The sequence below is a fragment of the Myotis nattereri genome (assembly GCF_964212035.1).
Source record: "Myotis nattereri genome assembly, chromosome: X".
NCBI lineage: Eukaryota > Metazoa > Chordata > Mammalia > Chiroptera > Vespertilionidae > Myotis > Myotis nattereri.
Window position 1 is genome coordinate 152,828,868 of NC_138078.1, and position 12,501 is coordinate 152,841,368.

Consider the following 12,501-nt stretch of genomic DNA (forward strand, 5'->3'; position numbering starts at 1 on the left):
CAGAGACCTCACATGAGATCAATTAAAGGAGAATCTGTGGGGCCGGCTGGCAGAGTATTTTTTAAAGCGCGCCCTCCCCCCTTAATCTAACGTGCAGGCGAGGTTGAGATCACCATTTTAAAGCAGGAAGCAAAGAAAGGTGGGTTTGGGGGTGGGGGGGAGAGTAGCGGAGGGACACAGATGAGCCGAAAGCCCGTGGGCAGGGCGGCCCCTGCAGGGCGGGGGAGCACCAGCGGGGAGGACTTCAAGGCTGTTTTTTGTGCTAAAACTGCCTGGATCTGGGGGTCGTAATAAGATCAGCATCCACCCAACTCCATGAGAGTGAAATGATGCTGCCAGCGGCCTCGCTTCTACCTCCAATCCTATTTTCTTGCACCTTTTCCCACACTCATAAAAAAAAAAAAATGACGGCAACGTTTTCTATCCCACGAAAGGCGCATGAGCGGACTGTGGGAGGTGCAAGGGCCTGAGAAGTCACCAGCCGTGATCATTTCTTCGCGATTCCAGAACCACAACTCACGCACTTACAGGAGGAGCGAGTCCGGCCGCAGGGGGGAACCACCCGGGAGCGCGGAGACGCACCTCGAGGCAAAGCGCAGCCTTTTAAAACCTGAGGGCCGAGAGCGCGAGGGCGGGGCAACCAGTGACGTTCGCGGTGACGCGCCGGCTCCCTCCCACACAGCCGCTTCCGGTGGCGCGCGGCCGCGCTTCCGCTTTTCCCGCCCGCGCGCCGGCCCCGCCCCACTCCCTTAACCCCGCCTCCCTCCGCCCCGCCTCCAGCGTCCTGGCGCCCAACTGCCTGGAGAAAGGCCAGGAACTGTCGGAAGTCCCCCTGCAGGTTCCCCTTCCGGTCGGCTATCGACTTCCGCTTTGGGCCGTCAATATGGTTGCTGCGGCTGCCCGGCAGAGCGGACTCTGATCCGTGGCGGAGGCGCAGCTTCTCTGCGGCAGCCGGCCCGCTTCCCCGCCCTCCCCCCGCCCCTCGCTGCCGTCCCTGGGGCTGGCGGGCTCCTTGCTTCATGGGGGCGGGCCTCCGCGCCCGGCGCTCGGCTTCCTGTTCAGAGGCGCTCCGGCGGTAGGCGGCTGACTCTGCCCGCGCCCACCTCGGCGCGGCGACCGAGCCCCCCGGGAGGCTCCCGGGCCGCGGCGCCGAGCCCGACCCCGTGCCGCCATGCCCCCTGTGCAGCTGGAGAACCACCAGCTGGTCCCGCCCGGAGGCGGTGGCGGAGGCAGCAGCGGCCCCGCGTCAGCGCCGGCGCCTCCTCCCCCTGGAGCCGCCGTGGCGGCGGCGGCGGCGGCCGCGGCGAGCCCCGGCTACCGGCTGAGCACCCTCATCGAGTTCCTGCTGCACCGGGCCTACTCGGAGCTCATGGTGCTGACGGACCTGTAAGTGCCGCGAAACCCATGCCGGCTCCGCGGGTCCCCTTCCCGCCCAAGAGGCGGACGGGCGAGCACCGCTGTCTCCCCTAGAGGCTGCTGTTCTCTCCTCGGCGCGGCCGCCGAGTGTAGATGTCGGAACTCCTGGGCTTGGCGGAGGCGGAGGACAGAAGCCTCGCATTTGGGGTCTTTCTGGAGCAGCGGCGCCCGAGACTTGTTAATTATGCATGTTGCTAGGCTGGCAGAGAAAACCTCACCTTTGGGATTTTTTTGCTCAGGTGGCCAACAGAACTGTATTGATTTCTTGGCTGGCAGCTTTTTTAGCCCAGAGCCTAACATCAGGGTTGAGGAATACATCAGCGAGCTTTTTTTAAAAAAAAATCTCTAAGGTGGGAGATGTGTTTTACAGCCTCTTCGCGGTCCATTTTAGATGTGGGTTGTAATTGCTTCTGACTGAGCTGGAACTCGGGAGATGGATTGTGTATAAAATAATGCCATCATTTGGATCCCAAAGTTTTTTTTTTTCCTAGAACATTGGAAACCTTAACGCATTTGGTGTAAGGAAAAGGTTTTTGGGAACTGGTCTGCTGTTGCAGTTTCTTGGTGTGTGAAGGGAATTTATAAATCGCCAAGTTACCCAGGAATTACCTTGGGACATGATGAGGGTGTAAGCCCTTCAGAGTAGGGTCAGAAAACACTGTAATGATTTTCAGTGTGCGGAGAAAAGGCGCTATAAAATTTGGCGGTGTATATATTTTACTATTTTGTGTTTTATTCCAGGTTCAGAAAAAGTGAAGAATCATGAGTTTTTAATTTATATTCGTTTTTATCTTTTATCTGTTGCTAGGCAGACCAGTGTTTTCAATGGAAATAATTAGTATATAGATATTAGGCTCTAAAGTGTCATAGTAATTTGTTACTAGAGACTTAAAATATTTGCTTATGACTAAAAGAATTTGAAAAGGTTCCTCTTATTCTTGTAAAACATCATTCTCACTCAATTCTAACATACTCTACTTTATTGAATGGGACAGAAAAAAGTCTGCCCCTTTCTAATGAGAAACTTAAGAAGATGTCACGAATAGGGATTATTGTAGTAATATACTTCTTTGCACCACTTATTGTTGGATTTCATAAAAATCCAAGCATATCCATGAGAAAATTTCATACTAGTATATGTGAAGGTTACGTGTCCTATGTATAGCTATGGAGAAGTGTTAAAAACTGTTGCTCTGAGTGGTTGTGTAATTTGTTTTCCCATAGGGATTTGTAGAAATTCTTTGAATTATTGTGGTGTTCTTGCTATTTTAGGACTTAGTTATGAAGAGAGGAACATCTGTTTATGGCTGTAGAATAAGTATGTTGTTTGTTTTAGTCCCATACACTTTATATGATTATGATTCCCACACTTATATCTCTAGCATAGATCTCCAGACTCTATATCCAGATGCCTACGTGTAAATACTTAACAGGCATTTCAGTGTACCAAGTCCAGAACCAAACTCCTGCTTCCACTCAATCTCTCCAAACCTTTCCTATCTCACTAAATAGTATCGCGATTCTTCCTATTGTTGCTTCGGCCAAAAATACTGGAATAATTCCTGGCTCCTCTCTTTTCTAGCCCCACAGCACAGTTCAACAGCAAGCCTGTCATCTTTGACTTCAGAATCTGACCACTTTTCAATATTCCCATCAAGGGTTACTCCTTCGCCCATGTTACCTCAGTAGTTTGCTAACTGGTATCTGTACTGCTGCCCTTTCCCTCTTCAGTTTTTCCCTCCAAAAAATAGCCAGGATGATCCTTTGAAACCTGCTCACAACCTTCCAGTGGTTCCCCATCTCACTTAGAATAAACGTTTTTATAGTCACCTATTTATAGGGTGACCATAAGATTTACGGTTGAAATCAGGACGCTTTTGAGCGTGAAAGATGGTGCTGTTAGTAGTAATGTCAAAGCAACAGGCATGAACTGAAACTATCTTGGGCAAACCAGGAATGTGGTCACCTTAGCTTTAAGGCCCTATATCAGGGGTGGGGAACCTTTTTTCTGCCAAGGGCCATTTGGATATTTATAGCATCATTCATGGGCCATACAAAATTACCAACTTAAAAATTAGCCTGCTATATTTGGTCAAATATTTAATTAACTAATATTTAATTAACTAATGCCTTGTCAGGGCCAGACCAAATCATTTCGTGGGCCTTATCGGCCCTCCAGCCAGATGTTCCCCACATTCATTCATTAATGTGTGAAATCAGTGAATAATCAGGCAATCCCCTACATGGATCTGTGCCTTCCCTCCCTTACCTCTCTAACTTCACTTGCCACTACGCTCCTCCCTGCATATTCTGTTTCAGGTACTCTACCTCTTGATGTTTTGTGATTGTGCGAGGCACACTCCCCTCTCCCAGAAATCTGTGGGGTTTGCTTTCTCATTTCCTTTAGGTCTTTGTTCAGACTTTCTCTGACTGTCACGGGAAGCTCTGCCTCTTCACTCTATCCTTCTCTACTCACTGCTTTGTTTTGTTTCCTCCCCGCCCTGGAAGCTCAGTGAGGATGGGTTTTGATTTGATTGCTACTTTCCCCAGGGCCTACATTACAGTGGGCCTCAACCTGTGGGTCGCGACCCCTCTGGGGGTCGAACGACCCTTTCTCAGGGGTCGCCTAAGACCATCGGAAAACACATTTATCATTACATATTGTTTTTATGATTCATCACTAGGCTTTAATTATGTTCCATTTGTAACAATGAAGTTGGGGGTCACCACAACATGAGGAACTGTATTAAAAGGGTCGCGGCATTAGGAAGGTTGAGAACCGCTGGCCTAGAACAATGCTGACACATAGTAGGGAATTACCTGATATTTCATTGACTTAACACATTAGTGAATGAATTTTTAGAATGGTCATTGCAGACCATGGAGAATTTTATGGGAAGATTCGTTGTTGCTCTACCTTGGAAGTTCCTAAATCATGTATTTTTCCTTGTTCCAGGTAGGAACTGTGAGGATTAATGTATTAATAATGTAAGACCAGTGTTCTTATAAGAGTCTTATTTCTGCCACATCTGATGCTTGTCTGAACTAGCGAATGAGAAAACAGCCTTAGCATTTAAGGTGGTTTGGTTTTGGCCCCAGATTTCTGTTTTTTTCTTTGCTTGTCCACTTCCTCCTTCTGCCACACTCCCCCACCCCCACCCCCCAGTACACATGCTCCCATCTTAGAGTTTATACTCTGCCTTGACTTTTTAGAGACTTAGTTAGCATCTACTCTTTTTTAAACCTCTTTAAATTAAAATTAGAAAATGCTAGAATTTCAGTTTTGTAAACTTACCCCACATTTAGGTATAAGTTTCTGACTTACCATTTCCAAAAATTAGCATTTTAAAAAAGGCTTTTGCCTCAAATGGTGGGTTTGTTATCTGTAAAGGAATTTAAAATAGATTAGGAGGAATTGGGGGAGGGGGTGTGCTGTAGGCAGCAAAGCCTGTCTTTTGTCCCTGAAATAACACCATCTGTGACATGGGATGATCCTTTTAGGGGCAGGTGGGAGAGCTGGAGCAATGATTCCTGTGCTTTCCTCCCCCAAAGGCTCTACTCTTTTCTGTCTCTCTTGCACCATGGTTCTTATTCCCTCCTTCTCTTGAGGACAAGGGGACTGTTCTCAAGAGCTCCCACATGTAGAGGAACTCAGCAGCTGCTTTTACTTCGGTCTTCCCATAAAGCCTTACTTTCTGCTTCATCCTCTGGTCTGCTTGTTCTTGCAGCACCTACCTAGTTTCCTTTATCACTTGGATGCTATCTTCAGCTTCCATCCCACTGTCTACCATAGGAATTGTGGGTAACTGTAAGCCAGGGCTTATTTTAGTAGTTTTCTGTACCTGTGGCATGTGGGTGGGAGAAGAGGATCCAAGGGTCTTGGTGTGTATTCTTCAAGAACGATGAAATGTCAGGGGAGGCTTTAGAGTCCAGGCCATTGCATCTTGGACCCTGGGATAAAGGTGTACAGAGCATGGCGATTCAGGAGGCAGATCAGGACCTTTCTCACAGCCTCTGTGGGTGCGAGAGTGCTAAACGGTCAGGGGAGATGGTGACATTGGTTGCTGGCTGTCAGTACTGGAGAACTAGCAAAAAAAAAAAAAAAAAAAGAAATGACAAAGAATCAGAACCTTACTGGAGCTGTTTAAAAGTAATATAAATAATTTACATCTCCTCACGTGCAGCAGCATAATTACTGTGAAACCCTTGCGGACACTGGCTCTTTTGTGTGCCCAGCTTCCAGCTTTGCCCACCATAACAAAACAGGGAGGATCAGTGCTGGGAAGCGACTGTTCCACCGGATACGGGCAGACTGGCAACCAAGGAGGACTCTGCATCTGTGACCATTTTAACCTTAAAGTCATGTTTCCTCTGACTCTCTCTGCTATAGTGTGCTAATGGAAGGCTTGCGCTTCATAAGTGTCTGAGGTTCACGCAATACCTTTTGAAGCATTCTGAATGGAGAAAAATGCTCCTTTGTTAGTTTTTTCCCTGATAGCCGTATTGCTGGAAACTTATAAAAGAGTTGGTAGCCACACAAGCCTGTTTATCTAGTTTTTCTGAATCCTAAGGTGTTTAATAGAGTCAAAGTAAAGACTATTATCACTTTAATGAAGGTGTGCATATATTTAGTCAATTTCTTTTTTTCTTCTTAGACTGCCAAGGAAATCTGATGTGGAAAGGTGAGTATGAAAAAAACCTTAAATCTGTGTGTGTTGCTATATCTGTGAGTGTGTGTGTGCATGCGTGTGTATGAGAGAGTGAACGTGGGTATTGGCCTGGAGGGTAGTGCCGCAGATCGGAAACCTAGGCCCAGAGAGTCGGGGGTGATTTTTTTCACATCATTTCTTTGTGATTTCTTCATCCCTGACAATTCTTGGTGTGAGGCCAGCTCTGGACCTTAGGTTTTAGAAACCTTTTTAAAAAAATATATTTTATTGATTTTTTACAGAGAGGGATAGAAAGTTAGAAACATCGGTGAGAGAGAAACAGCAATCAGCTGCCTCCTGCACACTCCCCACTGGGGATGTGCCCGCAACCCAGGTACATGCCCTTGACCGGAATCGAACCTGGGACCCTTCAGTCTGCAGGCCGACGCTCTATCCACTGAGCCAAGCCAGTTAGGGCTTTAGAAACCTTTTTAAAGTCACTGACCAGTTCAGGCCCCTGAGAAGATGTAAAACTGAATAGAAGACGCTAAGGAATAGACTGGCTTTCAAAGTTGGCTGCTAGCGTACCATTTGTTACAATGATGCAATTAGATATCTTTAGACGCTTGACATTTGTCTACTATTGTTGCTGTTTTAGAGTTGAATTTTGATTCAGTTGCAGTTTGAGGCTTAAGATACAACTAAACACTATTATGTTTCCATAAGCCAAAGGAGCAAGATAAATTACGGTTTCAAAGAAATTTTGTGATGGAGATATTATGGCTACAGCATAGGCTGTTTGACTATATTTTTGGCACTTCTTATATTCCTTAGTTTATTTTTTTTTAAAATACCAAGTCACTGGAGAGGATTTTAGCCTTTATTAATGATTACACTCTCCCCACTGCCCAACACCGACCTTTCTGATAAAATTAGACATAGATCAAAAAGAGGTGAAAAAAAATTGAAGCGTGCCTGTGTTACGGTTTGGCTGGCCAGTTGTAAAGGAGGGACATGAAAATGAAAGTCAGGATTTGTGCTGTCCACTCTCAGGTGGGAAGGGCTCTGGAAAACCGACCCCTTGAGACAGCCTGGTGGAAAAAGCCCACGTTACAATCCTTTGCAAAGGGGGGTGTCCTCTTTCTAGGAGAGGCGCTCATTTGGGAAACCGCATTACTAACATACAAATAGGTTTGTTCCGGAAGAGGAGCAGAGACTCACGTCCTCTGTAAGCCTTTCAGAGTTGAGTGACAGTCAGTACTGAGGCTCCTGGCACTGAGGTGGCTGTCAGATCATAATGCACATTTAGCATTTCTGCGGTGGCCCACTCTTGCCTGTGAGGCTCTGCTGATTTTCTCTCTTAGGGTCCTCACTGGCAGAAAGTCACAACTGGATTTGCCCCCTTGATTCTTCTCTTTATACTTCCAACAATATTGCTGGCTGATTCTTAAGAAAGCCTGTCAGGTTATTTGTGGGCTACGTGTGCTCTTTTTTTTTTTTTTTTTTTTAACATTTTTATTGATTTCAGAGAGGAAGGGAGAGAGAGATAGAAACATCAATGATGAGAGAGAATCATGGATCAGCCGCCTCCTGCACGCCCCTCACGGGGGGATCAAGCACACAACCCAGGCCTGTGCCCTGACTGGGAATTGAACCGTGATCCCCTGGTTCATAGGTCAAGACTCAACCATTGAGCCACACTGTTCGGGTAAATGTGTGCTCTTGATAGGCGCTAGACTCCATAGTCTTCAGTCAGGATTATACTTCAGCAAAAATTTCATTTTGGTGCATCGTACCATAGTATTGGTGTTGGCAAGATGCAGAGATATGGATTGAACCTGCAGGTCATTGAACAGCTGTACTAAGATTAGTAGGTCAGAATCCAATTGGAGAGAGGTTGGTGTGCTGTTTGGCTCCTGTCATTGGCCCTGGCCTGTCGAATATGTTTTCAGTGTCTTAGGTAAACCATGGGAGGTATGATTGTCAGTTCTGTAGATGACATGCAGTTGAGAGGTCTAGCTAACACATCGATTGACAACATAAAGCCTTTAATTAAGCTTTAAAGACTCTATAAGGAGATGATAAAAACAGTGATGAATAAGTATTGAGAGAAAAAGGATTGTAGTGGGTATAGAATAAAAATAGATATGGACAGACCTAGCTTTTACTTTTAGTACTCAATTTTCTTTGCTTGGCTAATTTAATAACTAAGTTTATCATTGAAATTTGTTTGGTAAAGAGTTGCATGGCTAAATTCTTTTATTATTTAATTTTTTAAGTTGTGCCCTTGCCTTTGTAGGAATAATACAGTTGCAAGCTCTGTTTCAATTCTTTCCTCTTACCAAAAGGTTACTAATGCATAACTCATAATTTCAATTATAAAATTCCTAATTCCTAATTTGGTCCCCTATGTGACCCAGTTAATTTCTATATAGTAACTTTATATCTGTGAATTTACTATATTTTAGCAAACAACTTTTATTGCAATATATTTTTAAATGTGATTTATTGCTAAAACATTCTTTTAGATTTATGACAGATAAAGCACATGCAGGTGGTATATAAAACAACAATAATTTATATGTATTTAGATAAATATTTTAAGTGGTTCTCATTTTGTTGTAATGGTTTTAAACAAAGATTGAGTCATACTTTAGCTCAGATTAAATAAACTGAAGTTCTCTTTTAAATATGCTGATTTATTAAGAATCGTTTTATTTTTATAGGAAAATAGAAATAGTACAGTTTGCTAGCCGGACACGTCAACTCTTTGTGCGATTACTAGCTTTAGTGAAATGGGCTAATAATGCTGGCAAAGTGGAAAAATGTGCGGTGAGTTAAACTTTTATTTTACATAAAATAACTTTGTGGAATGTTAACTTACAATAGACAGATTCTCATTTTAACTTTAACTTATATATGCCGATTTGTTTTGAGAAACATTACTTAATGTGAATAATATTTCTGATGATAATGTATAATATATGTCTGTAGCAGCTGAGTATTTGCTTATGGACAGAAAGAAAACTAGGCAATATCTGGAGACATCATTAAGCTAGAAGATATTAATGAAGAGACTTTAAATGGGGGGAATGGTTAGCTTATATTTGTATGGTTCCTTGGTTTGCAAAGTACTCCCTTATATTTTGCCTGTTGATTCTTGACAACCTTGTGTGACAGAGTCAGTATTTCTTATTTTACAAATGAGGAAACAATAAGTTTTCCTAGAAGTTAAGTGGCTTCTTCAAGGTCACAGAGCTGATAACAGCATATATCTGTTTATTCGTCTACTCATTCTCCAAACATTTATTGAGCACAGGTTATGGGATTTGGTGGGTGGAGACTTGAATGAGGAGGCACAGCCCCCGCCCTCAAGAAGCTCATAGTATTTGGACTCTTTTTTTTTTTTTTAAATATGTCTTATTGATTTTCTACAGAGAGGAAGGGAGAGGGATAGAGTTAGAAACATCGATGAGAGAGAAACATTGATCAGCCACCTCCTGCACGCCCCCCACTGGGGATGTACCAGCAACCAAGGTACATGCCCTTGACCGGAATCGAACCTGGGACCCTTGAGTCCGCAGGCCGACACTCTATCCACTGAGCCAAACCGGTTCTGGCAGTATTTGGAGTCTTGAATAACGCTTTGGAATTCAGAGGACTGACTTGTAGTGAAGTGGACCAAAGATGCTAAAAATATTGTCCATTGATATGATTGGGGAATAAAAGTTTGTAGACAGAAAGTCTTTTGTACACTGTAAAACACCATTGAAAGAATAATGCTTTACATTATTATAAGTGTTATAAATACTTAAACAGGTTTATTCCAAGCTTATTTATCAGAAATTTTACACTTCATTGTTTTGGAAATTTGGGCACCAAGTCTAAATAAATCTATTTTAGCCGAAGTGAAGAAGCATGGTATAGCATTTCTGAAAAACAGAAGGTTTCTTTTCAGTAATTAGTTAATTTGGGCTAATCTTTTCTTAAAGATGTTCAAACTTTCAGGGAAAAGTTAGGTGTTATTAAAGTATATCAAATCCAAGTGTTCAATTGTTCAAAAACGTGTTAAATCCTAAATTATACCATGGGTATTTAAGTTACCTGTTTGATGCTACTGAGTTGTGCTTCAATAACATATCAAACAAAAACCAAAACTCTTGGTTTTGATATTGAGCCATATTGCATTCATCTTTCATTAATTCATAGTGTAGTATTCTGTTATTTTTTTGAGTTGGCTATTCAAATAAGTCATTCTGATAAAGTCTCATTGAATTTATATTGTTTTCATTTTGTGACTGTAGATATAGATGTGTTTATGTCAAAGATAAAGTCCATCAGCTGGAGAATTAGAGGATTATTTGTGTTTTGACACTTCTGTGTCTTTAGAGATGCTTGATATGAATAGATCATGATCTTTAGCCCTGTCGGACATATTACATGTGTAGCTGAGTGTATAAATACACAGTTTAGTCTGACTAATGTTTTATCTAAGAAAAAGAGAAATCTCTCTTGTTTTCTTAGAGGTATTTTAAAAAAACAACAGCTTTATTGAAATGTAGTTTACATATCATGCCATCCACCCATTTAAAATGCACAATTCAGTGGTTTTTAGTATATTCACAGGTACGTGCAACCATCACTGCGGTCAATTTTAGAACATTTTCATCACTTCAAAAATTAAACCATTGCCCTTTTAGCTATCATCCCCAAGTACCTGCCCCTAGCCCCCAGCAAGCAATACTCTGCTATCTCTATAGATTTGCCTATTCTGAACATTTCATATAATTGAAATCATCACATGTGGTCTTTTGTGACTGGCTTCTTTTACCAAGCATGTTTTCAAGATTCACTCAGAGTGTAGCATGTACTAGTACTTCATTGTTGGTTGTGGCTGAATTGTATGGTTTTTGCTTGTCCACTCATCAGTTAATGGGCATGTAGGTTATTTCCAGTTTGTGGCTATTACGAATAATGTTGCTATAAACATTCATGTACAAGCTTCTGTGTGGACATATGTTTTCATTTCTCTTGGGTATATACCTGAGGGCTCCACTCTCTCCATGCTGACACTTGTTCTTGTGGGACATTTTGATTCTAGCTGTCCTAGTAGGTGTGACGGAGCATCTCATTGTGGTTTTGTTTGCATTACTTTGATGACTAATGGTGTTGAACATCTTTTCATGTGCCTTTGGCTATTTGTATATTTTTCTTAGACAAATGTCTGTTTGGTGCTCAGTTAAATTTTAAAGGAAGATTATTAGCCATATTAACAGCTGGTAGGTGAGTACTTAAAAGAAAAAAGTGAGCATGCTGATCATTAGGGACCGACATAAAGTCACTAATAAGTTATTCAAAACTAAAGTTTTAATCTTTATTTATTTGACTTCTAAGACAAAGGAGTGTAGCTGAAGTTAGTATATTTTGAGTTGAGCAAGGTGGTTTAGAGTGTTTCATTAATTACCTGTGTTTAAGGTAGAGGGACTTGGGCTGGATAAACTGTGGCACCCCATTAGGGTTGATGCATGTCTTCCTGGAGGCAGGTCTTTGTTATTCTTTGGCCTTGGCTTTGGCCTGAGAAGCATTTTTAGTGTCCTGAGTAAAGGGAAAATTGGGATGACCGAAATCTGAGTGAAAACCAGTTCAGAAGTTCAAAGAAAGCAAGATTAAAAATGGTTTTAAGTATGTTAAAATCAGACACATTCTAGTCCTGCATTAAGTTGGGATGGAAAAGCAGATCTTGCTTGTTAAAGATTCATGTACAAAAGATTAAGGCCTTTTAGTTAACTCCAAGCTTGCTGTGTTTTAGCAATGGCTTCTAATAAAGAAGTTAGTGTCGGTGGCATTGACAGAAATCCATTTTACTAGTGTGGGGGCGCAAAAAAAAAAAGTTCCTTCCATCTTTCTAAGTTCTTCTGATTAGGCGAAAAATCAAATTAACATGAGACAGATTAATAGGAGAAAATGTCCAAGTTTCTTAATATGTACCTATGGAGGTTACATAACGCTTTGAGACTGGGCAGTGAGACTTATATGCTATTTTGGACTAAGGAGAGGGAGGCAGGGTCTGGTATTTCAGAGAGAGAAAGCAGGCAATTGACAGGTAGCTGAGAAAGAGCAAACATGTGGTAAGCATTCTTGCTGGGCCACCCAGAAACAATGGGACACAGAGGGGAGCCCAGCAAACAGGCTTTGCTAGATTCCTCTCTGTCTGCCACATTTAATCTCTATTATGATGCTAAGGTGATGCTCCCTTCCTCTAAACAGGCTTTGCCATCTGAATTCCTTTAGACAGGTAGGGAGGAGGGGCAAAGGTTCTTTCTGAGTCTTGTTTCTTAAAAATAACCAGCTTAAAATAGCCCCAAAAGTATATGTTGGGATGGCAAACCTTTGGTCCCTTTCACTAGTCATAGAAGGTAGCACTTGTACTGCTGGT

General features: G+C 42.7%; 1 protein-coding gene across 1 annotated transcript in view; it reads left to right on the plus strand.

Annotated features, from left to right (window-relative positions):
• Positions 1 to 867: 867 nt before the first annotated feature.
• The window catches only part of MED14 (mediator complex subunit 14), a 62,294-nt gene continuing 50,660 nt past the window's right edge, over positions 868 to 12,501 (plus strand). The window contains exons 1-3 of the mRNA XM_081081335.1: positions 868 to 1,386; positions 6,072 to 6,098; positions 8,792 to 8,897. Coding sequence (XP_080937461.1) covers positions 1,172 to 1,386; positions 6,072 to 6,098; positions 8,792 to 8,897 — 348 coding nt within the window. The 5' untranslated portion in view covers positions 868 to 1,171. The remainder of the gene's footprint in view (positions 1,387 to 6,071; positions 6,099 to 8,791; positions 8,898 to 12,501) is intronic.